The sequence below is a fragment of the Rhinopithecus roxellana genome, chromosome 19 (genome assembly GCF_007565055.1).
Source record: "Rhinopithecus roxellana isolate Shanxi Qingling chromosome 19, ASM756505v1, whole genome shotgun sequence".
NCBI lineage: Eukaryota > Metazoa > Chordata > Mammalia > Primates > Cercopithecidae > Rhinopithecus > Rhinopithecus roxellana.
In genome coordinates this window covers 72,133,907-72,152,513 of record NC_044567.1, presented here as the reverse complement: position 1 = coordinate 72,152,513, position 18,607 = coordinate 72,133,907, and the positions used below count along the sequence as shown (strand labels likewise).

Here is an 18,607-nt window from a genome sequence, read left to right as displayed (position 1 = left end):
TGGCTAGTGCCAGGCAGGCTGTCTTGAGGGGTGGGGGGTCCAGCGTGGGTTCCGGAAGCAGGAAAGGCGAGCAGGTGTGGGATCTAAATTAGGATGAGGGGCGGGGAGGGCGCTCCGCGCAGAAGGGCGCAGCTTGGCCTCCGACCTCAGCAGCGGACCCTCATCTCGGCCGCTTGTTGGTCCGCAGGCCTGGCGTGGGCTGAGACCCGCCCAGAAACCGGGAGAATTGAGGCGCGGGCGAGCCCCTTCGGTTCTACGGGCTTTCCGCCCCGAGGTCCTAACTGCGCCCCACTTCAAGTCTGGCCTCTTCACAGAAGTGGCTGCACGCCTCGGGGTAAAGGGGGGACCGGAGGGTGGGGGGGAGAGAGCGGGGAGCCCCGAGGGAAGGGCGGGGAAGCCTGGGCCGGAAGGCGTCCCAGGATCGGCTGGGAGCCGGCGCTCTCTTTCGACGCCACCCGCTGCCCCCGCCCCCAAGCCGGCCGGGACGGCACAACGTCTCCGCCCCCAGCGCACCGCGCACCTCACCTTGAACGCCGCCCCACCCACCCCCATCTTATTGGGCCTCCCGGGTCGAGGCCTCCCGGCGATTGGTCGGGGAGGTCCGCGAAGGCCCCGCCCATCTCCCCGCCCCCGTCCCCGTCCGCCGGTACTTTGGACGGCGGCGTGGCGCCCCTCCTCCCCTCCCGGTCCCCGCCCCCTGGAGCAAATGCTGCCGAGCTGCGGCCGCGGGGCAGATGCACGCGCTCGGGCCCTTCTAGCAGGCGCGAGCAGTCGCTGGGCGCGCGAAAGCGAAAGAAGGAAGAGGAAGGGAAGGGGAGGGCGGGGTGTTGGGGAGGGGCGGGAGGAGGAAGAGGAGGAGGTTGGAGCGCGCTCGCGCTTGGCCTCGCGCCCGCGCAGAGGGAGGGGGAGAGGGGCGCGCGCGCGCACGCTCGCGTTCTCGCTCGCTCCATCCATCCATCCTCCGGTCGCGGCACACGCGCGCGCGCTCCGGGCTCGCGCCGCACCCCCCGCCCGGGAGAGGCGGGCTGGAGTGGGGGGCGGGGGGAGGGGCGCGCGGACGGCGCGCGGACAGCGCGCGGGCGGGGTGAGGTGAGGAGGAGGAGGCGGCGACGGGACAAGAAGGGAGGGGAAGGGGCCATGGCCGCCCGGTGAGGCGGCGAGGCGGGGGGGCGGCCCGACCCCCCGGCCCCGGGCCCTGGGCCCCGGGGAGAGGCGAGGACGGACCGACGGACATGGGGCTCCGGAGCAGCCGCCGCCGCCGCCGCCGCCGGAGGACGCGGCCCTGAGAGGCCGCCGGGCCCCGGCGCGGCCCCCCGGGCGGGGTGAGTACGGGACGGAGACGGGGACGGGGGAGGGGCCTGCGGGGGGCGGGGGGCGGGGCCCGAGGCGGGGCTTGGGCCCCCTCCCCCCAGGTCTGGGTCAGCGCCCCTTCCCCTCCCCCCGGGCCGACGCGGAAACGCCCGGCTTCCCCCAGCTTCCCGGCCGGACCGGGGCCCCCAGCTCTCCCCCGTCTGGGTCCCCCTTGGGCGGGGCAGGGCCGGCCGGGGAGGGGGCGCGGGGCCTTTGTTAGGGAGCCAGGCCCCAGCCCCCGGGACAATAGAGACACCCTCCCGGACTCCTCTCCCCGGCCGGCCGGGGCTGCTGGCGGGCGGGGAAGGAGAGGGGCCGGGACGCGTCCCACTCTGTCCACTCTCTGGGGGTCGGTCTGTCCCGGCCCGGCGCCGGCCCCGGCGGCTCGGCTCTCCTCCCCCCAGTCGGTATGATGCAGCAGCAGTGCCGCAGGGACGGGGGAAGAGCCGAGGCCCGGCCTCCTACCCTTCCCAGTGCCCCCGGCTCATTCGTCAGTCCCCACCCCACTCTAGGCCGGCGGCTCCTGAAACTCGTACCCACCGTTCCGAGGGGCCCTGGGCTGTGGGTGCTGTGTCTGAATCCTTGGGTGGGGGTTCCTGGACTTTGGGGCTCTTGGAGAGACTTCCGGGCTGGTCCTGAGGGAGGGCGGGTGGTTATTTAAAGGAAGAACAGGTAAGGGGAGTGCCCGCTCCTGGCGTGCCACCCCACCGGTCTCCCCCCGGCCGCCCGCCCCGCCGCTCCTGCTCATGGTGGCTAGAAATGTTCCTTAGCTCTAGGCTCCTGTGAGCTCTGCTTCCCTCGTGGAGTGGCAGGCTGATTTCAAGTGAAGGCAGAGTGGGGTGAAGGTTGTAGGGTCCTAGGGCCATTTCTACTTCTGGTAGCAGTACCCCCCCAAGTGGACATCCTGGCTGAAAGCAGAGGTGACTCTGAGGAGAGTCTTTAGGGAAGGCGGGGGGGGGGGGGGGGGGGGTGGGGGTGTATTTAGGAGTCTGTGCAGTTCTTTGCCACACCCTGTGGGTTTGCTTTGAGGCCTTGGAGTTCCTTCTCCTCCCCCTGCTGCATTGCACCATGGGTATCAAAGAGGGGTTTGAGTTTTGGGGACCTAGGGTGAGCTGCTGCCTCCTATAGACCCAGACTCTGATTGGCAGTGGAGTCCAGGGCCTGAGCTCAGGCCTGGGAAAGACTAGGCCCCCTTTAGGTTTCAGGCCCTGAAGGACCATCTAGACTTAGTGAGCCTGGGCCTTGGGGAAGGAGAGACCCTGATGCCAGGACTGAGTTCTGGGCAGCGAGGTGGGAGGGCAGGTGGCCGCCTTCAGAGGTGCCTTGGACTCACAACAACACCCCCACCCCCGTGTGTGCAGCCGTGTTGCCGCCCGCTGTGCTATGAGCAGTCAGAGCGCCGTCTCCACAAGAGTTTACAAATGAAAATGGAGGAAATGTCTTTGTCTGGCCTGGATAACAGCAAACTAGAGGTGAGGGCTCCCCCACGTGTGCCTCCAGTTCTTTCTCTTGATGTCTCTACGTCGCTATATCTGGCATCCACACCAAAGAGGAATTTGGGTAGTCAGCCTTGTTCCTTAAAGGGAATAGCCAGCTGAAAAGGCCAAGGATCCAGGAAGAAGAAAGAACACGAAGTCAAGATGGGGAAAATGGCAAAGAAAGCATGATTTTTGGCTGGGGCCAGTTGGCAGCAGATTTGGTTGGTGAGAGTCCAGGGGGCTGTGACTCTTGTGACCGTAGATGTTCTCCCCTGGGGCCCAGGCCATCGCTCAGGAGATATATGCGGACCTGGTCGAGGATTCTTGTTTGGGATTCTGCTTTGAGGTACACCGGGCTGTCAAGTGTGGCTACTTCTTCCTGGACGACACGGACCCTGATAGCATGAAGGATTTTGGTGAGCTTCAGGGTGAAGGAGCAGCAGTCCAGCCCTTCCCTGGGACTGTTTGGAGTTTCCTTCTCTGGAAACTGTGCTAGATGTAGCATCTGGAGCTCCTGTGAGCCAGGGGAGGGATTGAAGAGGCTGTGGGACCCCAGGTGGGAACAAGAGGAGAGGGTCCCCTGCCCACCCTGATCGCCAGCCTCTCCTGTCCCCAGAGATCGTGGACCAGCCGGGGTTGGACATCTTTGGACAGGTTTTCAACCAGTGGAAGAGCAAGGAGTGTGTTTGCCCCAATTGCAGTCGCAGCATTGCCGCCTCCCGCTTTGCTCCCCACCTGGAGAAGTGCCTGGGAATGGGTCGGAACAGCAGCCGAATCGCCAACCGCCGGTGAGGGAACCAGAGCTGCCCATTCTCTGCAGCCTGTGCCATGGTGTAGCCCCCCGGGGGCATTGGTGGGGGTACAGAGGGTGGGTTTTACTTGGCCCCAGATACCCCACGTGCCTCTGAAGTTGGGGGCAGAGCGGGGGGACCTCCTTGACCCTTTCTCTTCCCTCCCTTTGGCAGGATTGCCAATAGCAACAATATGAATAAGTCTGAGAGTGACCAAGAGGATAATGATGACATCAATGACAACGACTGGTCCTATGGCTCAGAAAAGAAAGGTGCTTGGGGATCTGGGGAAACTTGGGGAGCATTGGGATGAGGTGGGAAGCAGCAATTGGGTATAAAGTGGTCACAAGTTGTTGTCTTGAGTGATGAAGAGAGTATAGTTGTGCGGTTTCCTTTTTCTTTTTTTTTTTTTTTTTGAGATGGAATCTCACTCTGTTGCCCAGGATGGGGTGCAGTGGTGCAATCTCGGCTCACTGCAACCTCCGTTTCCCAGGTTCAAGTGATTCTCCTGTCTCAGCCTCCTGAGTAGCTGGGATTACAGGCATGCGCTACCACGGCCACCTAATTTTTGTGTTTTTAGTAGAGATGGGGTTACACCATATTGGCCAAGATGGTCTTAATCTCCTGACCTCATGATCCACCCGCCCGGGCCTCCCAAAGTGCTGGGATTATAGGCGTGAGCCACCGCGCCCAGCCTGTTGTACGGTTTTCTTGAGATGTTCTTAGATTGAGAATTTAACCGAAACCCTGCGCTTTATGCTTTTGTTCCCCCTCAGCCAAGAAGAGGAAATCAGACAAGGTGAGAGCCGGGGCAAGCATTGGGGAATTGATGGGCAAAGGACAGATACCCTCCCCTTTGGGCAGGGAGTCCTCAAGTGTCTTGACTCAAGGCTGAGGTCATTGGGGGCTTCAGAGTGTCTGTGGTGGGTGGGTGGGGGGTGGGAATGGAGGGTGGGGGAGGGCACATGGGTAGACAGGCCTCCTACTGGGGAGGAAGAGTAGGAATTTGAGGATGCTGCTTTGTCAAATCTTTTTTCCTTCCCTGGGTTCTCGGCTCCCCCTTATCGTTACCCTTTCCCCAAAGCTATGGTATCTCCCATTCCAGAACCCCAATTCCCCTCGAAGATCCAAGTCTTTAAAACACAAAAATGGTAAGTGGGGCCGGAGCAATGGGAATGCTTCTAGCTGCGTCTTCTGGGACTCATTGCCGGGGGGTGGAGGTGGGGCCCGGGGATAGGGGAATTGAGGGAGGGCCTGTGATCCTTCTGTCACCCCCACTTCCTCTCTGGTTATTTTCAGGGTTCTCTGTCTGTACCTCTGCATCAAACACCCTTCCCCTTCTTTTTTCTTCTTCAGGGGAACTTAGCAATTCGGATCCTTTTAAGGTGAGTGTGGGCCACCCCTCGCGCTTGCTCTCATTGTCCTGGTTATGAGGTGGTAGGGATTTGGACAAGTAGGGATCAGAATGCTGACAGCCAGAGGCACTGATGAGCTATTTGGATCTTATATATTTATGTTCTTTCTGAGTCCCACCCCTTATCCATAGACAGGTGGGATGAGAGAAATCACTTGGAAAACGGCAGGGTTGTCCTAAAGCCTCTCGCTTAGAAAGGCACCAGAGGGACTGATTCTCGCTTCCCCCCTGCCCCTGTCTTTTCTCTGCCCCTTCTCTAACCTGTACCTCTGGTTCTCCTGCAGTATAACAATTCAACTGGGATCAGCTATGAGACCCTGGGGCCAGAGGAGCTTCGCAGCCTGCTAACCACGGTGAGGGGGACCGGCAAGGGAGAAGGCCCTTGGGAGTGGGCTGGAGCCGTAGGCAGTGGTCAAGGCCCGGGAGGAAGCTGGTGACATAGCAGTCAGGGCCATATTGTTCTCTCTCTCTGGAATTAGGTTTCCTGGCCCATAGTGTCCTGGAACTGTCTGCTCTGGACACCTTGGAGCCATCTCTGCTTGTGCTTTCTAGCATTTATACAGAAGGGAATATCTAGCATCTAGAGTAGGTTCCCTCCATCCCTCCTTTCAGCTTATATTCCTCTTCCAGCAATGTGGGGTGATTTCTGAACACACCAAGAAGATGTGCACAAGGTGAGCACAGAACCTAGAAAGGGGGCCAGGGGCCTCCTGCACACTCACCATGGGCATGGGTCGGACTTGAGCAATGGGGCTCCTGCCCTTCCCCTTCCCTCCTCTAATGATCAGGCCTTCGGCCACAGTCTGGGGACGAATCTGCACTCATCCCTTCCCTGTCTGTGCCTGTGGCTCCTGCCTTGCCGAGGGGAGAGGCTTTACCTGAGTTCCTCAGACCCCTCCCTGCCTTGCCTCACCACCAGGTCCCTACGCTGCCCACAGCACACAGATGAGCAGAGGCGAACTGTGCGGATTTATTTCCTCGGGCCCTCGGCGTAAGTGGCCCTACAGGAGGGGTGGGGGCTTATGACCAGTTAGGGTGATGATCGCTATCTCTAAAGCCCTTCTTTGGCTCATCCCCTTTCCAGCGTCCTTCCAGAGGTCGAGAGCTCCCTGGATAATGACAGCTTTGACATGACTGACAGCCAGGCCCTGATCAGCCGGCTTCAGTGGGATGGCTCCTCTGACCTCTCACCCTCTGATTCAGGCTCCTCCAAGACGAGTGAAAATCAGGGATGGGGTCTAGGTACGTGATACAGTTGGGCCCCAGGGGCTGTGCCCGAAGCCATGGGAGTGCCACCTCTCCTGCCACAACCCTACTCTCATCCCTTGTGTCTCTTTCTCTACAGGTACCAACAGCTCTGAGTCACGGAAAACCAAGAAAAAGAAATCCCATCTGAGCCTGGTAGGGACTGCCTCCGGCCTAGGTTCCAACAAGAAGAAGAAGCCAAAGCCACCGGCACCCCCGACGCCCAGCATCTATGATGACATCAACTGACTTGGGTGCAAGGGATAGCCTTTGGCTGAGCAGAGCCCTCTCTCCTGACCCCCACCCAGGTGGCATAGCCTGGCAAATGGACGGCTGCTGGGGGTTGGGGCTTGGGAAGCTTGGTGGGCCAGGCAGGCAGAGGATCCGATTATGCGCCCCTGGGGGGTGTCAAAGTCCTCTGCAATGGAGCACGACTCCTCGGCGTGCAGGACTCAGACCTGGACATATTATGCCTTGGACATAAGTTTGGTGGGGAGGCGGTTTTCCTATTTATTCTGTGAGTTACTGGATGTCCAGCTAGGCCAGGGGCCTGACCTGGGCGCTGTGCCAGGGCACTGCCTGCCCCCCCACCCCAGGAACTGGACTAAGCCCTGCTGAAGGGCAGTGTGGCGACCCGGGAGGCTGTGGGTTGGAAGCTGAGCCTGGAGGGGGCCTGCCTTGGCCGCCCTCAGCAATGTGAATGGGTCCGGTGCTTGGAGCTGAGGGGCAAGGCTGGGCATGTCCTGTCTGTGTGCAGAATCCTATCAAATGCCCCCAGTCCCAGGGGTAGGCAGGCACAGAGTGCTGTCTGCTGAGGTGGGCGTCCAGAACTGCCGCCACCTTCCCTGCCCTCACAGGGGCAGCCCTTTCCCCTCAGTCCCCATGGGCCTCCTTGGCAGCAGGAGCTGTCCTTTTGTTGTTGGGTGCCAGGAAAGGGCCTCCAGCCTCTACAGCTTCAAGGAATGGGAAAGGGAGGGTAGGAAGAGGGAGAAGTGTCAGAATTCCTCCCCCTGTCTCTCCTCCCTGACCCAGGGCTGGTGAGGAGTGGGGCCCCAAGGTGAGAGGGAACGGTGCTGCTTTATTTGAAATGTTTTCTTACCTCATTCCCTGCCCCAGGAAGGGACCCAGCCTCACCCTCCTGGGGTGGCCCCGTGTTCCTCCTGCCCATCCTGCCCCACTGCCCTACCAGGGCAGCCCAGGTTCCCAACTGCTGCTTCCACCCCCTTCACCTTGACTGGCTTCAGTTTCTCTCAGCGCTCCTGCCTCCAAAGCCTGCCCTGTTTCCCTTCCTTAGCGCTTTTAAGTTATTTATTCTGTACTTGTGGTTTGGGGCTCTGAGGAAAATCCTAATCTCATGCCTCTCCCCCTTTGCTAGGAGTCGGGTGGGAAGAGAGGGTGGCCTCTGTGCTCCGGGTTGTCAGTGGAGGGGAAGGGGTGTCATTGCCCCTCTCTGGGACTGTCATGCCAGTGTGCCCACCTGCCTGGTCTACATCCTGAAGAGATGTACCGTCCCCCCTCCATGCGGGCACCACCACTCCCAGGAGCCAAGCTGGAGGACCGCGACCTGGGCTGGGAGCAGAGCTGACTGACACGGGTGGAGGTGACCCTGAGCCAAGTTCTCTGGCACTTCCTGGACATGTCCCCTGCCCTCTTCCCAAGAGGAGCCATCCCACATTTGGGTAGCTAGTACCCAGGACTGGTTGGACTGATCGGGTTAGGGACCCTAGAGGGTTAAGGGAACAACAGAGATGGGGCTGCAATGCCCTGTCTGGAACTCCGCTCTCCCCCTGGGGTGGTTCTGATTGTGGCTCATGCCTGGTTGCAAATTGGTTTTTAACCCACAAATTGTGATTATTTTTTAAAAAGCCAAACAGATTTTGGCAGGAGTTAGAATAAATCCTGGGGCCTGGGCTCCTCCGTTCTTGGCCCTCCGTAGCCTTCTCCCTCCGAGGGGAGGCCGGAGGGAGGAGGATCTCAGCAGGCCTCCAGCCGCTTCCAGATGCAGTCTGGGGAGTGGGCTGAAGGTGAAGGGAGGAAGGCTGTGGGCCACTCTCCCTTCTGAGAGGCAGCTGCAGCTCAGGCCCTAATACACTCTTTGCCCTGTGGCTTCTCCCTTTTTCCCCCTTCTGGTTGGAGGAGGGAGAAGTGGGAAGTAGTTTGGGAACTGGTTTGTCCACATAAACTTCCCCATTGTTCCTTGGCCCGCCCTCAGGGCAGAGCCCCCTGCCCAGGCTGGGTAAGAGATGGGCTTGGTCCAGCAGGGACCCTGAGGGAACAAACCCTTTTCCTTCTGGGGAGAGAGTGCCCCCCTACCATGTAGTTGAACAGGGGCTAGGAGCTCCCCACTCCCCTCCCTTTAACAGCAGGCTGTGTGGGTTTCAATTCCCATCCTTCCCACCCCGGCTAGGTGTCGTCCGCCCTGTATCCTATCATGTGTCTGAGTGTGTGTGGGGGGGTTCTGTACTAATTTCCATGGCCGGTGGCTTTTCCTTCCATGCATCACTCCCCCCCGCATGCCCAGGGGCCACCCGCCTGGCATTACCGCATGCTGGGGTCATTGGGGGAGGGGGGTGGGGCTCACGCTGTCCTGTGGTCTTGAGATTTTTATTTTTGCATATGTAATCCATTCTGTACAGGTAGCTAACTTTGTAAACGCTGTGTATTCCCTCTGCCCCCATGGCTGCTGGTGTAAATAAACTGCATCTCCCGTTGGTAGCCCCGGCCTACCTACCCTCATTACCATGTTGCTGGGGGCAGCGCAGTCATTCTCTGTCACAGAAAGAGGCTCCAGGACCACAAAATGGAACTTTATTCAGTCACTGACCCTCCAATAGCCCCAGAAGCAGGAGCCTAGGGCCCAGCGATCCATACCCAGTCCTTGGAGTTGGGAATGGTAGGATGCTGGCCAAGGGCCAGTGCTGTCTCTTGCTTATAGCCTGAGGCCTACGGGAGCAGCAGCTGTGGCCTGGCCGCTCCCAATGCTGGGGGCTTGGCTTGGTGTCCTGTCCCCTTCCTGACTGAGCTCTATGAAGGACTCTTAAAAAAATAAAATGCAAGCAAAGTGCTTTGAAAGAAGGGAGGACACCCTATTCCTGCTAAGGGGTAGAGGGGGGTGAAGGCGGCTAGGTGCCCATAAGAGAAGGCTGGCACAATCTTCATTCCCGCCTGTGTGATTTCAGTCTCAAAATGTATTTGGCTGAGAAATGGAAGGATACTCCAGGATTCCTATGGAGGTGTGCTGGGGCCATGCTGAGCTGCCCTGGCAGGCAGCCCTGGGTGCTGGGGGCAGACATGCAGGACACTGGGAAGAGCCAGGACCACAGGTGGGAGGGAATCTCAGAGCCCAGGCTCCCCACTGAGCTTAGCCAGCAGCTTTGAACTTCAGGAGGACCCTAAAAGTGAAGGAAGATGACATCCTCATTTCTACCTGAGTTGTGCTTGCACAGAAGGGACGTCTGTACTCTGTGGACGAGAAAGGGAGGCCCCGTACCTGCCTCCTGTGTCCTATGGAGGAGATTTCCATCACATCCTTTCCACCCCTCCCTCCCAGGCCCTTGGGCCCAGCTCTGGCCAGGAAAAGGGGGAGGCCATAAAGGAGGAAGACCATGCCTTTCATTTTCTTCCTATGTCCTTATCGTCCATACATCCCAAATACTAGGAAGCTGAAGAAGACGGTGACTCCCACCAGGGAGACAGTGGCAGGTGCTGTGAAGAATTGGCGGTAATTGATTCGGAAGTACCAGACCACACCCAATAGCACCACAAAGACAGGCACCATGAGGCTGCCCACATTGACACCAAGGCTGGGTGGCTCAGTGGCTGAGGGGGCCAAGGAGGCTGAGGGGCCTGGAACAGCTGACCCTGGGGGTGAGCGGTGGCAGTGAATCACACAGTTGTCAGTAATGTTCAGAGAACGCAGTGTGCGGGCTGGGTCCTGTAGCAGGCGGCCCTGGTAGATCAGTTTCATGTGGCTTTCTTGTCCAGGGAAGTATTTGCTATAAGGATGAAAGACATGGAAGGAAAGACAGAGGGTGAGGAATGAGAAAGCAAACAGGCCTGGACCAACAAAGCAGGGGAGTAGGGAAAAATTAGAGGATGGATTTTTTTTTTCATTTTTTTTATTTTTATTTTTTTTTGAGACGGAGTCTCGCTCTGTTGCCAGGCTGGAGTGCAGTGGCGTAACCTTGGCTCACTACAACCTCCGCCTCCTGGGTTCAAGCAATTCTCTTGCCTCAGCCTCCCGAGTAGCTGGGACTACAGGAATGCGCCACCACGCCCAGCTAATTTTTTTTTTTTTTTTTTTTTTTTTTTAGTAGAGACGGGGTTTCACCATTTTGGCCAGGATGGTCTTGATGTCTTGACCTTGTGATCTGCCCGCCTTGACCGCCCAAAGTGCTGGGATTACAGGCATGAGCCACCGTGCCCGGCCTCCCTCATCTTTATCCTTAACTAATGAAGGGTGTATTTGTTTTGTTTTGTTTTTTGAGACTGAGTCTCACTCTGTCACCCAGGCTGGTGTGCAATGGTGCAATCTCAGCTCACTACAATCTCCGCCTCCCAGGTTCAAGCGATTCTCCTGCCTTAGCCTCCTGAGTAGCTGGGATTACAGGTGTGTGCCACCACGCCCAGCTCATTTTTTTACTATTAGTAGAGGTGGGGTTTCACCATGTTGGTCAGGCTGGTCTCAAACTCCTGACCTCGTGATGTACCCACTTCGGCCTCCCAAAGTGCTGGGAGCCACCGCGCCCGGCTTGAGGGGTGTATTTCTAAGAAAGTATCTACCTGCCCTTAGTAGGGGCTGGATCTTATACTTTCCTGCAGCTCCTAGGTCTGCACCAGCCTCCTTAGAGGCAACCAAGGGCTGGGGGATGAGCACAAGCAGCTTCCCACTTCCCAGGCCACTCACCTCTTCAGGGCACCCACGGTATCCTCTGGCCTAGCCACAGCCAGCTCCTCGGTATCATTGAGGAATTTGAGTCGTACAGTGATGAGGCCAGGGCTGGGAGGGAGGCAGGTGCTATCCTCAGATCTCAGGGGGGCCTCTGGACTGCCGCTGTCTGCACCTGCTTGTCTTTTAGGCAGGCCTTGGATGTCAAGGAGATGCTCAAGGCTGGGTTCAATACCACCCCCAGCTCCAGCTTCCCCTGTGGAGTCTCCCCGACCTTCACCAGCCTCTTCAGCCTTCTCATCATTACCCTCTGATGGATGGGGGAGTTCAGTTGGCTCGGGGTTGCCTTGACCTGCCACCAGGTGGTCCATATGCCCCAGGTGGAGGACGGATGTGTCACCTGCTGACACAATGGCGCCCAGGAGCTGGTTGCTACCGCTGTCTGCTACGTAGGTAGAGAGCCAAGCTAGGACCAAGGCTAGAATCAGCACCACCACACCTGCCACCACCATCACCTCATTACCCACACCCTCAATGAGGGTGACATCAGAGAGCTCCATGGCCTGGCTGCCGGCAGGGTCCACGCTGCAGGAACAAAGGGGGACAGCATCAGCAGAGCCTGAGGGGTTGCAACCAGGTCTCTAGTTTGTTTAGGTTCTAACTGACCCAGCCCTGGAAAAAAAAAAGGAGTTCAGTGTTCTGTAAAAGGGGGCACAAACCTTCCTAATTCTGGCACCCCAACGTAAAGCTGAAGACCTGTCGTACCCTTTGCCTCTATTGTGAAACTCTTGCTTTCAGGTTCTGTGACCTTCCTCTCTCACACTCCAACTTCCCAATGAGCGTGGATCAGCAGGAAAAGCCCACAGCCTTGCTGCTGCTGCTGCTGCTACTGTTGTTGCTTTTTTGGCGAATGAGGAAAAACCTTTGCTGAGGCCTGAGTTTCTCTAGGATTTCTATCACTTGGTCAAGCAAATATGTCTCCTAAGCAGCCTCCAAAGTGGCTTGAGAGAGACCCAAAAGTCTGTAATATTTTACTGCGGGGCACGCTTAGAGGCACTGTTTAGCCATCCCTGCCGGATTGTCTCATTTCAGCCTATTTCATTCCTGGTCACAGATCCAGGCTGCCAGATGTCAAGAGTCAAAGAAAACTGACCTACCATCAAAAGCAGAGTCAGACAACCTCAAACGGGCAACTCTGTAGGGGTCGCAAGCAGACACTATGCAGCAGACATTATGTGCCACCTCTGAAACTTCTGGCAAGCCCTGGAGAGCAACATGGGACAGACACCAGAAGCACCACCCTCCTGGGTCACCATGGCCCCACTCCTGCAATGACCACTTCCCACGTGGAAGTGATTTGAAAAAGATTCCATAACAACTCTCACAATCCATATCTCAGTCTCACTTCTTTCACTGTGAAGGTTCTGCTGCTGCAGTGTCTTAGAAAGGCAGGAAGGGTCCCTGCTTGCTCCCTGGAGTACCTACTATGTCCCTTGGAGAATCTGCTGCTTTCACAGCTGTCCCTGGGCAAATCCAGTCTGGTGATTATCATTATCAGACTATTCTCACAGCACCTATAAAACTTCATTATACTTATCTACCTCTCCATCTCTCTCTTAGACAAGGATCGTATGTATTTCTCTTGGTACTTAAGCGTCCAATATAATGCCCCAGTAGTTGCTCAAAGAATATCTGTGGAACACATCAACATCCTTATTTAATATACCGGCCCTGGAGTTAGAAAAACAACAACTAATTATAACCCCAGTCTCGCGTCTTACTAGCTATATCACCTCAGACAACTTTCTCAGAGCCTCAGCTTTCTCATCAGTAAAATGGGGTTAAAAACAGTACCTACCTCATGAGGTTGTTTTGAAGATGACGTGAAATCATCGAAGCAAAATACTTAGCACAGTGCCTGGCACAGTGCAAATTGCAATTGCTCAATAAATGGTAGCAATTATATATCACACCCACAACTAACCCCTGATGGCAAGAAGATTAATGTCATTAACCATGATTTACAGAAAAGGTAACTGCGACGAAGAAAGACGAAAACGGCTGGCAAAGACACAGGGAACTCTCGTGGGGAGGGGCCCCGCAGGACCCCAGGTGTCCGGCCTGAGAGGTCTTTACTCTGTCCCTCAGCCTGTGATCTACCCTGTCCGTACCGTGACCGCACGGTGAGGAGGGGTCCCGCACCCTTTTTCTGAGGCGAAGGTTTCGCGTTTGGATGGTCCTATTCCCGCGGCGTTGGACTGGGGTCCATGGGCCCACCCGAACCGAAGGGCTCCCTGGCCCTGGCCTCCGTGATAAGCCCAGCTCTCCCGGCCCGTGAGGGGTAGGGTCGGCTAAGGGGGTCACAAACCGTCCACACCCCTCAAACTTCGGGGCGGGGCTGGGGAACTGGGGGCGGGGCTTGAGGACGCGGGGAGTCATGGGAAATTAAAGGGGGATTTGACCGGCACTGTGCCTGGATGGGGAAGTCCTCACCTGAAAAGGCCAGACTAAATGTTTTGACCTCGCCAGGACGGCCCCTGGACTCGTCTTTCCGTAGTGGTCGGGAAAAGGGCTGGCAATCTGCGATTCTGTTCAGGGTCCGGTCTCTTCCGGCTTCTCCCGGAAGCTGTTATGCCAGGGACAGGAAGTCCCGCCTCCGCGCCTTGCACTGATGACGCAAAGCTACGTAAGGCGGGCTGACGTAAAAGGTATTCTTTAAATAAAAGGGACAGGTTTCTCAGAGGAAGGAGGGGCGGAGTCATTGTTGGCGGGATTGCGGTCCTCCCAGAGCGGGGCCACGCCTGGTGGGCGGGGACTTAGACAATCCGTGTGAGAGGCGGGGCCTGGGGGAGGAGTTAGCGGGGAGGTACTTGGGGAAAGGGGCGTGGCTTCGCGTCTGCGTAAGGATGCCCAGGCTGGCGCCGCTGGGCAGAGCCGGTGCGACGTTTCCCCTTTCCAGCCTTGTTCTTCCGGCCTTGCTGTCTGCCTCCCGGGCTGATTGGATTCGTTACTGCTTTGCAACGCGCACCGAACTACAGGTTAGCGGGATTAGTAAAAACTCAGCTCTGGGCCAGTCGGGAAGACAGATAAGGAGACGAGTTAGTCAGCATCCAGTGCTTGAAGAGTGCGGCCCCAGGTAGCGTGGGACCCGGAGAAAGAAGGCGGGAAAGCATTTCAAAGGAGGCACAGATTCAGCGTAGGCTTAGGGCACAAAAAGCGGGAGAAGTCCAGCTTTCAAGAACTTATTCGGATTTTTGCAATTAAAATTTTTTCTTTTTTGAGACGGAGTTCCGCTCTTGTTGCCCAGGCTGGAGTGCAATGGCGCGATCTCGGCTCACTGCAGCCACCGCCCCCCGGGTTCAAGCGATTGTACTGCCTCAGCCTGCGGAGTAGCTGGGGTTATAGGCATGCGCCACCACGCCCCGCTAATTTTGTATTTTTAGTAGAGACGGGGTTTCTTCCTGTTGGTCAGGCTGGTCTCGAACTCCTTTCCTCAGGTGATCCGCCCCCGTCTCGGCCTCCCAAAGTGCTGGGATTACAGGCGTGAGCCACCGCGCTCGACGGCAATTAACATTTTTTCCCATCGCTTTGGGAGACAGAGATGGGAGGATCGCTTGAACCCAGGAGTTCGAGGCTGCAGTGAGCTATGATCTGAGCCACTGCACTCCACCCGACAGCGAGGCCTTGTCTCAAAAAAAAAAAAAAAAAAAAAAGGCGCTGGAGTTTGAGGATTTTGGAGAACTAATGATTAAAGGATAAATAATGCATACAGGGGCAAACATAAGCAAAAAGCTTGGTGGCATGTACCACCTGAACACTGGCAGAAGTAGCACTTAGATCAAGAAATAGATAATTAGGCCCGGCGCGGTGGCTTACGCCTGTAATCCCAGCACTTTAGGAGGCCAAGGCAGGCGGATCACAAGGTCAGGAGTTCAAGACCAGCCTAGGCAACATGGTGAAATCTGTACAAAAATATAAAAATTAGCCGGGCGTGGTGGCGCACGCCTGTAATCCTAGCTACTCAGAAGGCTGAGGAAGGAGAATGGCTTGAACCTGGGAGCAGAGGTTGCAGTGAGCTGAGATGGAGCCACTACACTCCAGCCTGGGTGACAGCGAGACTCCATTTCAGGGAAAAAAAAAAAAAAAAAAGAAAGAAATAGATAATTACCCCAGAACCTCCCCCTTCATACATTCTAGCCATTAACCTCCAAAGAGCAGTCACTGTTCTGATGTCTGTCACCAGACATTAGTTTTTCCTGTTTTTGTACTTGCTATAAATGGACTCCAGCTGTGTATTCTCTTCAGTGTCTACCTTCTTTTTTGTAAGTCCTTTCATTGTGGTAAAACAAACATAGCTGCTGGGCCCGGTGGCTCACGTCTATAATCCCAGCAATTTGGGAGGCCGAGATGGGCAGATCATGAGGTCAGGAGATCGAGACCATCCTGGCTAACACGGTGAAACCCCGTCTCCACTAAAAATACAAAAAATAGGCCAGGCGTGGTGGCGGGTGCCTGTAGTCCTAGCTACTTGGGAGGTTGAGGCAGGAGAATGGCGTGAACCCGGGAAACAGAACTTGCAGTGAGCTGAGATGGTGCCACTGCATTCCAGCCTGGGTGACAGAGTGACTCCATCTCAATAAATAAATAAATAAATAAATAAATAAATAAACAAACATAGCTAGGCACGGTGGCATGCACCTGTAGTCCCAGCTACTCTGAAGGCTGACTCAGCAGGGTCACTTGAGCCCAGGAGTTAAAGGCCAGCCTGGGCAACACAGGGAGACCTCTATCTCTAAAGATAAATATATACATATACATAATATAAAATGTACCATTTTAACTATTTTTAAGTTTACAATTCAGTGGCATTAAGTGCATTCACAAAGCCGGGCACAGTGGCTCATACTTGTAATCCCAGCACCTTGGGAGGCCGAGGCAGGAGGATCCCTTGAGCCAGGAGTTCAAGACCAGACTGGGCAATATGGTGAGACCCACATCTCTAAAAAAAAAAAATGTAATTAGTTGGGCATGGTGGCGTGTGCCTGTAGTCCCAGCTACTCAGGAGGCTGAAGTGGGATGATTGACCCTAGGACGTTAAGGCTGCAGTGAGCCATAAGCCAGCTACTCAGGAGGCTGAGGTGGGAGGATTGCTTGACCCTAGGGTCAAGATTGCAGAGAGCTGTGATCATGGCACTATGCTCCAGCCTGGGAGATGGAGTGAGACTCCATCTCAAAATAAAAAAAAAAAGGAAAGGAAAATAGCTGAGCATGGTGGCTCAAGACTGTAATTCCAACACTTTGGGAGGCTGAGGTGGGAGGATCACTTGAGCCCAGGAGTTTGAAACCAGCATAGGCAACGTTGCGAGACGCTGTCTCTACAAAAAATTTAAAAATTAGCCAGGCCTGGTGGTGTGTGCCTGTAGCCCCAGCTACTTGGGAGGCTGAGGTGGAAGAATCATTGGAGCACAGGAGGTCAAGGCTACAGTGAGCTGTGATTGCATCACTGCACTCCAACCTGGCATACAGAAAGACCCCGTTTCAATCAATCAATAAAAACCACTCTGGGAGATCTTCCCAAGGCAGTACACATACTGGTCACTTGGAATCCCTCCCTAGTTCTTTCCTGCCATGGGTAATATGGATTTGTCTAACCACTCCAACATGAGTTGTTGCAAGCAGTGCTGAGAGGAATATTCCTGTATGTAGCCTGCCTTTTGTGTAACTGGGAACAGTGTTTAAGGAAGTGGCCAAATTGTCCCCAAAGAGGCGATTTGCTCACCAACAGGATTTACACACCTGGCCTTGTACCCTGAATTTTTTTTTTTTTTTTTTTTGAGACAGAGTTTTACTCTGTCACCCAGGCTGGAGTGCAGTAGGAGATCACGGCTCACTGCAACCTCCGCCTCCCAGGTTCAGGTGATTCTCCTGCCTCAACCTACTGAATAGCTGGGACTACATGTGTGCACCACCACACCTGGCTAATTTTGTAGGGACAGAGTTTCACCATGTTGGCCAGGCTGGCCTCAGGTGATCCGCCTGCCTCGGCTTCCAAAAGTGCTGGGATTATAGGTGTGAGCTACCACGCCTGGCCTAATTTTTGTATTTTTAGTAGAGAAGGGGTTTCACCATGTCAGCCAGGCTGGTCTTGAACTCCTGACCTCAGGCGATCCACCCACCTCGGCCTCCCCAAGTGCTGGGATTACAGGCATGAGCCACCGCACCCAAGTATTTTTCTTTTTTAACCGTATCTTTTGTAGTTGTAAATATATCAGAAAAGGCTGAGCTGGCTGTGGTCCGTCTGCTGTAAAGGGGTAGAAAGTTCAGCATTGCCTCTGAGAGAGTGTGAGGCTCCCAGCCTCCCTCTCTAGGGAGGAGTTCTTTTTCTTCTGTTAGGCCTTTTGGCTCTGTAAAACTAAAGCACAAATTTCATCCAGAAACGGGGTGTTGCATTCTGCATAGCAAGGTAAAAAAAACTGTCTTTGTGTTGATGAAATGGAATCCCACAGATAACAATTCTCCTGGAGGAGGGAAGGTTGGGCCGCTGCAGCAGGAGGCCGACCCCAGGACTTTGGATCCCTGTCTCCACTGTGTAATTCCAACTGGTAATGGGACTGAAGACCCCAGGATCCCTCAGCAAAAAGACTGCTGACTAAGGAGAAGACTGCTGGGAGCCCCTCCCCAGTTCCCTCCTGTGATAGGTACTATAGGTTCTGGGTCTGTGAGGGGATTTGTGTTTCTGTTATTTTTATTTATTTATTTATTTTGAGATGGGGTCTCACTCTGTCGCCCAGGCTGGAGTGCAGTGGCACAATCTCAGCTTGCTGTGACCTCAGCTCTGTGCGACCTCTGCTTCCTGGGCTCAAGCGATCCTTCCACCTCAGCCTGCTAAGTAGCTGGGACCACCATCTGCACCACCATACCTGGCTAAGTATTTTGTGTTTTCTTTTTTTTTAATTTCTAGAGACAGGATCTTGTTATGTTGCCCAGGCTGGTCTCAAACTCTTGGACTCAAGTGATCTGCCCCCCCTTGGCTTCCCAAAGTCCAAAGTGCTGGGATTACAGGCATAAGCCACCGTGCTGGGCCTTTTTTTTTTTTCCCCAGCCTCAGCAACTGAGGCTCACATAGTGAGACCCGTGATGGTGCATGCCTGTAGTCCCAGCTACTTGGGAGGCTGAGTTGGGAGTATTGCTTGAGTGTGGGAGGTTGAGGCTGCAGTGAGCCGTGATCATGCCACCACACTCCAACCTGGGCAACAGAGAGAGGCCCTGTCTCAAAAAAAAAAAAAATTGTTTTCGGGACAGTGTCTCAATGTGTTGCCCAGACTGGTCTCAAACTCCTGGGGTCCAGTGATCCTCCTGCCTCAGCCTCCCTTGTAGCTGGGACTACACAGCACCTGGCCCTTGTGTTTTTATTGTAACATTTGCTCAATGCAGAAAACTT

General features: G+C 55.6%; 2 protein-coding genes and 1 long non-coding RNA gene across 10 annotated transcripts; 2 read left to right on the top strand and 1 right to left on the bottom strand.

The window, feature by feature from the left end:
- The first annotated feature begins 1,182 nt into the window (after positions 1-1,182).
- On the top strand, positions 1,183-8,993 carry ATXN7L3 (ataxin 7 like 3). Of its 4 annotated transcripts, none has more exons than XM_030923935.1 (13): positions 1,183-1,322; positions 2,712-2,822; positions 3,112-3,244; positions 3,445-3,616; positions 3,794-3,891; positions 4,396-4,418; positions 4,704-4,770; positions 4,976-5,004; positions 5,318-5,386; positions 5,664-5,707; positions 5,953-6,024; positions 6,118-6,275; positions 6,379-8,993. In XM_030923935.1, the coding sequence occupies exons 2-13, from the start codon at positions 2,772-2,774 to the stop codon at positions 6,525-6,527; spliced, it is 1,065 nt and encodes a 354-aa protein (XP_030779795.1). In that variant the 5' UTR covers positions 1,183-1,322; positions 2,712-2,771; the 3' UTR covers positions 6,528-8,993. The 4 variants fall into 4 exon arrangements, with proteins under 4 accessions (XP_030779795.1, XP_030779796.1, XP_010352261.1 ...); XM_030923936.1 differs by lacking the exon at positions 1,183-1,322 and adding an exon at positions 1,809-2,270; XM_010353959.2 differs by lacking the exon at positions 1,183-1,322 and having other exon boundaries at positions 2,335-2,822.
- Positions 8,994-9,066: 73 nt separating this feature from the next.
- On the bottom strand, positions 9,067-13,813 carry TMUB2 (transmembrane and ubiquitin like domain containing 2). Of its 5 annotated transcripts, XM_030923937.1 has the most exons (4): positions 13,660-13,792; positions 13,025-13,152; positions 11,185-11,751; positions 9,067-10,273 (listed from the first exon to the last, which is right to left on the bottom strand). In XM_030923937.1, the coding sequence occupies exons 2-4, from the start codon at positions 13,057-13,059 to the stop codon at positions 9,910-9,912; spliced, it is 966 nt and encodes a 321-aa protein (XP_030779797.1). In that variant the 5' UTR covers positions 13,060-13,152; positions 13,660-13,792; the 3' UTR covers positions 9,067-9,909. The 5 variants fall into 5 exon arrangements, with proteins under 5 accessions (XP_030779797.1, XP_010352257.1, XP_030779799.1 ...); XM_010353955.2 differs by lacking the exon at positions 13,025-13,152 and having other exon boundaries at positions 13,660-13,813; XM_030923939.1 differs by lacking the exon at positions 13,025-13,152 and having other exon boundaries at positions 11,185-11,838; positions 13,660-13,797.
- Positions 13,814-13,992: 179 nt separating this feature from the next.
- LOC104654707 lies at positions 13,993-18,015 on the top strand. Its single transcript, XR_004055133.1, has 3 exons — positions 13,993-14,204; positions 17,673-17,864; positions 17,958-18,015. It is a non-coding gene; the product is annotated as an uncharacterized LOC104654707 (long non-coding RNA).
- Positions 18,016-18,607: the final 592 nt, after the last annotated feature.

Coding starts and splice junctions, on each gene's coding strand:
- ATXN7L3 (XM_010353959.2), top strand. CDS start 2,613: ATGCCAGGACTGAGTTCTGGGCAGCGAGGTGGGAGGGCAGGTGGCCGC. Junction 3,892..4,395: donor CTATGGCTCAGAAAAGAAAG/GTGCTTGGGGAT, acceptor GTTCCCCCTCAG/CCAAGAAGAGGAAATCAGAC. Junction 4,771..4,975: donor GTCTTTAAAACACAAAAATG/GTAAGTGGGGCC, acceptor TTTCTTCTTCAG/GGGAACTTAGCAATTCGGAT.
- TMUB2 (XM_030923937.1), bottom strand. CDS start 13,059: ATGATTTCACGTCATCTTCAAAACAACCTCATGAG. Junction 11,752..13,024: donor CTTCAAAACAACCTCATGAG/GTAGGTACTGTT, acceptor TTGTTCCTGCAG/CGTGGACCCTGCCGGCAGCC. Junction 10,274..11,184: donor ACCGTGGGTGCCCTGAAGAG/GTGAGTGGCCTG, acceptor TCATCCTTATAG/CAAATACTTCCCTGGACAAG.